General features: G+C 37.5%; 1 protein-coding gene across 2 annotated transcripts; it reads right to left on the reverse strand.

Annotated features, from left to right (window-relative positions):
* Window positions 1–248: 248 nt before the first annotated feature.
* On the reverse strand, window positions 249–7,668 carry LOC149848203 (heavy metal-associated isoprenylated plant protein 8-like). 2 transcript variants are annotated; one of them, XM_089982976.1, is made up of 6 exons: window positions 7,555–7,607; window positions 6,378–6,404; window positions 6,146–6,302; window positions 4,990–5,183; window positions 2,670–2,757; window positions 249–721 (listed from the first exon to the last, which is right to left on the reverse strand). In XM_089982976.1, exons 1-6 carry the CDS (start codon window positions 7,561–7,563, stop codon window positions 366–368), a joined length of 831 nt encoding a protein of 276 aa, XP_089839102.1. In that variant the 5' UTR covers window positions 7,564–7,607; the 3' UTR covers window positions 249–365. The 2 variants fall into 2 exon arrangements, with proteins under 2 accessions (XP_089839102.1, XP_089839038.1); XM_089982912.1 differs by having other exon boundaries at window positions 6,146–6,404; window positions 7,555–7,668.
* Window positions 7,669–8,879: the final 1,211 nt, after the last annotated feature.

Consider the following 8,879-nt stretch of genomic DNA (forward strand, 5'->3'; position numbering starts at 1 on the left):
AAAGGATCGCTTAACTGATCCCCTATGTGACACAGCCAATCACATGACTGAATTTTGAATGGGGCCTGCATTCTATTGCAGTGAGACTCATGAGATTCTGCCATGTGATTGGTCGATGGCATATAAACGGTCAGTTAAGTGACCCTAGATCCCATATACTTACATACACGCGGGCATGCATGAACGCAACGGAAGTGCAAGCTTTTTTTTTTTTGATGAGGAAGAACCCTCACCGAAACTAGGAAAAATTACCAAAATACAGGCATTTATTGAGATGATATTATTACATACAGGTGACACTGACTTACCAAAATAAACAGATAGCTACAATGAAAGATAAAAACTCAGCACAGTATCAGCAAAAATTACATTACAGAGCACGCATTAGGGTTCTCATCACTAAATATCTGTGGTGGATATGCATATTCCATGTAGTATCTGGGTGGCCAGTATTCGCTCTTCTTTATTTCGCTCTTCTTCTCCTCTTCCACTCCTTTGCCTTCTTCTCCTTCCTTCTTTTCGGTCTCACTCTTCTCTTCTTTCTTCTCTTCTTCCTCTTTCTTTTCTTCCTTCTTTTCTTCAGGTGGTGGCGGAGGTGGCGGTACTATAATTGCCTGCTTCCGCGTTTGCTTATACACATATTCTACTAGCTTTGCTGGATCCACCACCCCCTTTACAATGACTTTGTCATTCTTCAAGTCTGTTTCTACGGACTCCACACCTGCAATTGCATTTATAGGTATTAGCCCATTTTATAAGATGGTCTAGCGGTTAAACATTCCTTACAAGATGAATTCATAAATAGAGGACATTATATATATAGGGTTAATCTACCATTAAACCGGTTAGATTTAACATTAGATGGATTCAATTTTAAGAAAATAACTAAAATACTCTTAAAATAATGACATTTTTAAAAATTCATGGTTACTTTTTTGTACATTATGAGTACGTTTGTGTGTCATGAAAAATGGGTGCTTTCCCCGTCGACGAGCATGTATTTTCGTAGGGCCCACAGTGATGAATCAAACAGCGGAAACCATTGTTTCTACGGAAAACCTTCCATGGGCATGCCAAAATACATGCTGCCTTTGGGTTTTCCATGAGGAAGGGGGTTCGATTCCGTTTCTGCGGCAGGCATTTTTACCGAAGGGGGGTGCCGCGTCAAGCCTCCTGTAGGTCTTTTAAACTTGAAAAAATTGAAAAGTCAAACACCTCTTCCAAAAAAGTAACTTTGTGAAGCTATGAAAGTTAATTACTCTCTCCTAAAAAAGTAACCTTGCGTTTTTTAATCCAAACCTAACTGGTTTAATGGTGTATATATATATTGCACATGCATTTGCTTAATCTTAACTTGCTGATGTATTGTAGATAATTTACTTGTAGAAAACATTCCTTATATGTGGTACATGTTTTTTTAGAGCAGTAAAACATTAATGACTTATTTCAATAAGAAGAAATCAATTTTTTTGTTTAATTTATTCAATTCAAACCATGATTTTTGGTAAATAGGCAATGATGACACGTTTAGAATTTAGATTAGACAAAAAAAATACTTGTAGCTTTGTATTTCTTGAAGTGTTTAGGACATTTACGCGAGTGGTACCTTTCATGTTCAGATGTGTTGTTAGAGCGATAAAAACTTTATGGCTCATATCTCACTAAAAATTAAAGAAGAAGAAAAAAAACCAATTTTTCTGGTTAAATTTGTTTGATGTCCAAAGCATGATATTTACTAAATAGACAAAACTCCAATTTTTAGGTGTTTACGGTGGTTTAGGACATAAAACTGTTTAGGATGGCACTATTAGTTTCCCTACCTAATACAAATGTCTTTCCAAAATTTGTGATACAAAATAATCTCCAAGATACCATATAAATTAACAATAAAGAAAACGATCCCCCACTGGTTGACGAGGTTGAAACAGGTGATGTGCAAAAACACACATTTTTTGTGATTGTAAATCACCACCATCCTTGGCTTTCATCACCACCATTTGGCCCACAAAAAAAAAACAAAGTGATGATTTCATCATTACAAAATAACGAAGGCCACGAATTGAGCGAGGATTGGGTGCGATGTGATTGCACACTGATCACCCACTTGGGCCCCCACAGATGACAGGCTGTATTGGTGCCGCAGCACACTAAAAGTGTGCAATCACATTTCACCCTTCCTGCGGGAGGTGGTGATTCCAAAACACAAGGATAAAAAAAAGGTGCTTTGACATATCATCTGATCTAACCTGTTCAAGAAGTGCCTGAAGGGGTGACAACATAGTGGAATCCACGTAGGAGACTCCAATTCTTAAATGTACAAACAGGTGGACAGATGTGGTCATAGATCTCATCTTCCCGCTGAGCCAAATGCGTTGTTTGTAAGTACTGAGAGTACACTCAAAGCACATCACATGGGTGCCATGATGCACAACCGGTGGTACAAAAATTGTCTCTTGTATTCACCCCCACCCCCACACCATCTGCTAAAGAGATAGACATCACCTCCTCTCCTTTCACTTTCCTTCCTCTCTTTTACTTGGGATGATGGGATCTCTCTCTCTCTCGGTAGTATATGCTTTTCTTTTTCCCTTATGCACGCACACACACACACACACACACAGAGAGAGAGAGAGAGAGAGAGAGAGAGAGAGAGAGAGAGAGAGAGAGACCTTTCATCTTCTGAATACGCCTTTGGACCACTTGGGCACATGAGTCGCAGTGCATGCGAACAGTCAAGACGACTGTGACAACGACAGGCTGCCAAACAAACACCATATCAAATGTAAACCATCAAAACCCAAAATAATTAACGTTCAAATTACAGAAGAGCGCTATTGCCCAGTTATTGTGAATGTCCAAAATATGCACTCAATAACTTCAGAATACGGCGCCATGTTTTCTTTCTACGTACCAATTAAACCACATCTCATGTCACTAACTGTAACTAAAGCTTTAAAAAAATATCTCGTTTATTCATCAAAATAGGATGATTCAGGAGCGAGTTCTTATAAAACCAAGCACCCACAACACATCTTAGATTCAATAGAAAAGAACAAAAAATTAGTGAAAATATATAGCAGTTCACACATAATTTCTCATATTTTCAGTTCTCATATTCTAGTGACTATATATATAGAGAGAGATGTAAGGCAACAACAGTCTAACAACATGATTAGTGAAGTTCAAAAAATGTTTATTTCCGTGTATTGATCATCGATCGATTCATCAAGTATGGCTCAATAAGAAAGATAAAACAAAGAGGAAGAACAAGGAAAATCACGAACTCATTTTCAAGTAATATATAATTAACTATTCCTTGTTCAATGTGCTAAAAAACAACACACAACTGCACCTACGATTTGTCACTGTTCAACTTAATTATATGTTTCTGAAAATCTTTTTTATTTTCACATGTGCTCTCATTCAAATTAGGGGTGGGCATCCGGCCTAATGGCTCAGGTTTTGGCCCGGTTCTTAACGGGCTCGGGTTTGAAGAGAAGCCTATGGCCGGGCCGAGTCTGGCCCAATTCTAAAATGCATGAATGCTTGACTGAAATTATAGCTTAATGAGAGAATAGCAAGTTCTCATGCAAATAATTCTTAATTAATGCAACTAATTAAGTAAACAGTAATAATTAACAAATAACAAGTTCTCATGCAACTAATTAGGTAAATAATAATAGTTATTCAAGTTACTCTGCAATAGTTAATTTTAAAAAGTTTTATATTATTAAAAAAATTAATAAATAACTCAATTCCCTTAGGGCCATGCCCGAAGCCAGGTACCTAACGGGCTTAAGCCTAAAATCATGACCCAAACCCAGCCCATGGCCGGCTGGGTCGGCTAGGCCCATCGGGCTGCTGGGCCGGTTGCCCACCCCTGCATTCAATGTTTCAATCTTAATAGTTAAAAGTTAAAAAATACTTATCTTCTCGTTTTTTTAAACGACACTAATTAAGCAAAATTAAAAACCATAAAATCAGATGTTAAGTTGGTATTGAAAGAGATAAAGGTAGACACAAAAGGAAGGAAGGAGGCCACCACAAGCCTGGGGGCCAGAGCAGAAGTGAAATGAGAACAAAAGTAGACCATTGGTTTCCTGATCCGAAGGCCCACCCCATCTCCCTCAAACAATTACAATAAATGAGTCTGAAGCATGTCAGCCAGGAACTTTGCATAAATTGTTTTTTTCTTTTTTGGCATTCAATTATGGCCTGGCACAAAGGCAAAAAGGCAAAAAGGACAATAAATTTTAAAATAAATCAATTACTATTTCCCTGCTATGGTAGAGCAGTAGTAGTTTCCCTCTCACTTTTACAACAGCAAGAATTAAAGGAAGTTTGTCTTTTTTTTATTTTTAGAGAATTAAAGGAAGGTGGTCAAAAGTAGAGAGAGAGAGAGAGAGAGAGAGAGAGAGAGAGAGAGAGAGAGAGAGAGAGAGAGAGTCTTGATCCCGATCCTTGCTGTTTTAAGTGGACAATGTTTGTTTGCCAAACGGTTCGAGCAGGAACCAGAGTCCAATGAAACTTGAATGGGTATTGGGTTGGATCCCTTGGAATTTCCTGAGAGGAAACTTGTGGGCCAGGGCAATAAAAGTCTGTGGGTTTAGCCCTTAGTTTCAGGAGGGCTGACATTGGCCTCTGGGAACCCAAGACCCGCAACAATTCCGATCCTGGTCCAAATTTCCATATATTTTTTTTATCTAAATGGGCGGGCCGGGCCGGGCCGGGCCGGGCCTGGGTATAAATAACTAATCGGAAGGATCACCATGAAAGAGCCTGGAACGCACAATGGATATCAATAGCTACACGTAAGAAACAAGATAAGTTTGTGTGTAATAAAACACTAAAACCACTTTGAATAACGTGTAAAAAGCTTTCCTGAAAGGAAAGCAAACAGGAAAACTTCTAACCACAGATAAAGTAAGGTCACTTTGGGTAACGTGAAAAGCCGTTCTGGATAAAAAAAAACGAAAGAAAAACACCCACCTCTTCTTTTTTCTCCTCTTGCTTGGGTTGCTCTTCCTCTTTCTTCTCTTCAGGGGGCTTGGGCAACGGGGAGATGATCTCAGCTTTCCTTCCACTCTTCTTCTGTATCCTCTCACAAACCTTCATTGGGTCTGCTGCCTTCCCTTTCACAACCACCTTGTGAGATTTGCTATCTGTGTGCACCTCCTCCACACCTACACCAAACCCCATTAACCACATCCACTTAATTACAGTAGACCAAAATAAAGTAAAATCATCAAAATCAATCATAGCCATTTAAGGCTCTAGAGCTGCTCTTAATCATTTCACCAGAGTGACTCTTGAATTGTACGCTAGTTAGTGACCTGCCACGACCGGCAGAATGTCAGATTAAGGACGAGCACAGACTGTGACGCCACAGTACGCCAAAAAAGTTCACGGAAAACATGAACTTGGTCACTTTTTTCATGACACCCAAATGGGGAACATAAAATCTATCATTCCCCAAGAGAGGTAATCCACACAATAGTAACTCATTGCATCTCCCACTGCGTTAGTACATTTAATTCCTCTGGAGCACGAAAGCTTTCCTAATTTAAATCACTCATCAGTTCCTCATATATATATATATATATATATATATATATATGAGAGAGAGAGAGAGAGAGAGAAACGTCATCTTTGAACTAATATAAAATAAGAACCGTAAAATGTTTAGAAAATTATCATAGCACCGAAGGAGTCAGGTAGCATTAAAAGCACATGAGCTCAATTTGTAAAATTTTTTCAAAGTTGTGTACAATGCCATGAGACATGAGTTGAAAATTTAAGACCATGAAAACGATACAAAATTTAATCATATTGGCACATTGACGGCTCTAAATAGAAAAAAAAATCTGTTAAATTTAGTAGAGCATTGAAACTTCTTGCAGTAACAAATTAAAAAAATTTACCTAACATAGGATAGAATGGTTTCTCAAGAAAAAAAAGAGTTGGTGTTTTGTTCATGTGAATGAATACCTACCAAAAACATGAAGTTAGAGCAAATAGTCCAACACTAAATCAGACCAAAAGGGTAGTAGGTTACATATGACATGGAGTATTTTCAGTCTTTCAGAGAGGAACTGTTCCTAGAAAGATAGCAAATTAGTAAAAGAGTTATAAAAAAATAAAGGACCTGGGAAGCCTCTAAGGGAGCGTTGGACCTTTCTGGCACACCCTTCACAATGCATGTCCACCTTCAACACTATCTCTGGGTTCTCTTCCTCCTTCTTCTCCTCTTCTTTCTTTTCTCCATCACCCTCCTTCTTCTCCCCTTCTCCTCCCTCCTTCTTCTCTTCCCCACCTCCTTCCTTCTTTCCCTCTCCTCCTTCCTCCTTCTTCTCACCTCCTCCCTCCTCCCCTTTCACTTCCTCTTTCTTCTCCTTTTTCTCCTCCTGTTTGGGTGTCCAAGAAAATTTCAGAAAAGAAAAAGATGGGTCAGTTCAAATACTACCTTTGAGCACAAATGCACATGTAATATGATAAAAATATGGTTCCTTCAAAAAAAAAATCCCTTCGAAAAGTTTTGATAAAATATGCAAAATTTGATTCCGAAAAATTAGGTGTCAGAGTACAGGAAACAGGAAGATCTATTTCTTCCGATTTTTCCTATAACCAGGATTCGACCAAAATGTGAAGTAGAAATCTAAAAACAGAGATAGAGATTAACCAATTTGTAAAATTATTATTTTTATTCTATTGCAACTATGGGAATAATGATTAGAAAATAATATTCTTTCTAATTTTGAAGCCAAAAAGAATAGATTTAGTTAGAGCGTCACACGTGGGAAAAGTGGTGAGTGTTATATTAGTGTTTGAAAACCGCAAAGAATGCCATGTGGTTTCTAAGTAGGGAGATTCAAAGAATCCAAAGAATTTTGAGAAAAAGAAACTTCACGAACAAGCTCGAATTAGCACAAACAAGAAAAAGAGAGAAAAGTGTAATGGAATCAAAGAAAAATTTTGACACCGAAAATTGACGCTTAAAAGACTATCTCCCGAATTCTCATAAAAAAGGAAAGAACCCCAAAAAGATTTTTTAAGGAAAGCTTTTGCTCGAGACGAACTAAATGCAAACTTTGAAATAATATATAGAAAACGATGAAAACATCAAAATACTTAATTTTAGACCAGAAGTAGAAAGAAACTGAAGAACAAGTTATTCCATTCACTAAGATTTCCCAACCGGAAACACATTTCAGTTTCTTTTGAGTTTCGAAAAAAGACCAAGGAAACATTTGCGTTCAAGAAAAAGAGAAAGCCTTTTCTTCAGATTTTAAACAAAATAATGTTTTCGAAAGTTTTTACTAAAAAAATAGAGAAATTTTAAACACCAAGCCCATATTACTCGATTAAAATGGAAAGGAAGAAGAAAAGATTGCACCGACTAAATAAAATCATCTTCTTTCTAAAAACATAAACTAAATAAAATGTTCTTCAAGTGACAACTTAAAAAACCATATAACTCGGTACAAAACCAAACCAGAACTTCTAAAAGGAGAGAGAGAAGAGGAAGAAAAAAGTAAAGGCTCCAACTTAACGTACTTCACCCATTAGAGATGGAGCACTCCGCTAACTCTGAGCTAGAGAGAGAAAGCTGCCTTCCTTCTCCACGTTCGTCCCTCACAAAACGAAGCCTTCCTCCTCCTCCCTCCTTATATTGTAGAGAGAGAAGCTGCAGAGGAAGAAAAAGAAGAAATCACATTCACCGCTGTAAACAAGCCATTAATTACCACTCTACCCTAGGCTTGATGGCCTTTACGTCATTCTCATGCGTCTCTGAATTCTTCGATAATTCCGTAAATGACGAAAATGCCCTCAACCCTTGTATCTTTCAAACTTTGTAAATATAATTGGAGAATGACGGTTATGCCCTCATTTGTAGATGACTTGAACATGAAAAAAAAAAGATGGAATATAACACTTGTTTTGTTCCTTCCATAAGAACTGTATCATTTGTTTGGATCGTACTCAGATGCTGTCTTTCAAATATCCATTATTTGATGATGATGATGTGCGGATAATTTGGAGAGTCATAAATAATGGGTCGGATTACTTCGTTTTAGATTGTATAACTCGATTCATCCAATCGTATGATTGTTTTAACATATTTATTATGGATTTTAACGTCGAATATAGATATCAGATTGAATCTAAAAACTAAAAATATTTAAAATTTAGATAATTTTAAAAAAAATAACAATTGATATTCTCACTCTCTCTCTCTCTCTATATATATATATGCTTTAATCAGTATCTTATTAGATCAAATACTAAAAATACATACCACCAAAAAAACGAACATATGAGAAAATCACTGATTGAATAAGGACTGGAAAAAAAACTTCATACTACAAAAAAGATGAAACAATCTAATATAAAATCAAAAGATCGAACAGACGAATTACGATGCATTCTATTGTAATAATTCAACGAATTCTATTATAAAAATGTAAGTATCGTGTAATTTCATCAGATTAATTAACCAAAAATCCTAATATCTTGGAGTATAATCCACGACTTGGACAATGTGCGTCGGTGCAACACTCATCTCTGTTGGGATATAACAAATCGACGTCTTCCTTGGGCTTCCTCATCTGAATCACGATTAACGGAGTGTCGTCAACCCTTCACCTCTTCATTCCATGCGATCAATTCTGTGACTAATAACCTAGAACCCCTCTCCACCACGAACTCACTGCCCTCTTCTTCCTCCACCAACCTAGAACCCCCTCTCCACCACCATCCCATCGCCCTCTCCCTCCACTAGGTACAGATTTTTGCCCGCATCCACTCCCTTCTTTCTCTTATATGCCACCACCAAGACCCCTACTTATTTGATCGCCCTCTTCGCCTTCCACGACAACATC

This window comes from Nuphar pumila, chromosome 1, assembly GCF_984573655.1.
Source record: "Nuphar pumila chromosome 1, dmNupPumi1.hap1.1, whole genome shotgun sequence".
Taxonomy (NCBI): domain Eukaryota; kingdom Viridiplantae; phylum Streptophyta; class Magnoliopsida; order Nymphaeales; family Nymphaeaceae; genus Nuphar; species Nuphar pumila.

Bases quoted from the DNA above. Each gene is read 5' to 3' on its own strand.
- LOC149848203 (XM_089982912.1), bottom strand. The intron at 2,758-4,989 runs GTGGGTGTTTTT...TTTGTTTGGCAG, and splicing joins AAGAGGAGAAAAAAGAAGAG to CCTGTCGTTGTCACAGTCGT. The intron at 722-2,669 runs GTCTCTCTCTCT...ATGCAATTGCAG, and splicing joins GCGTATTCAGAAGATGAAAG to GTGTGGAGTCCGTAGAAACA.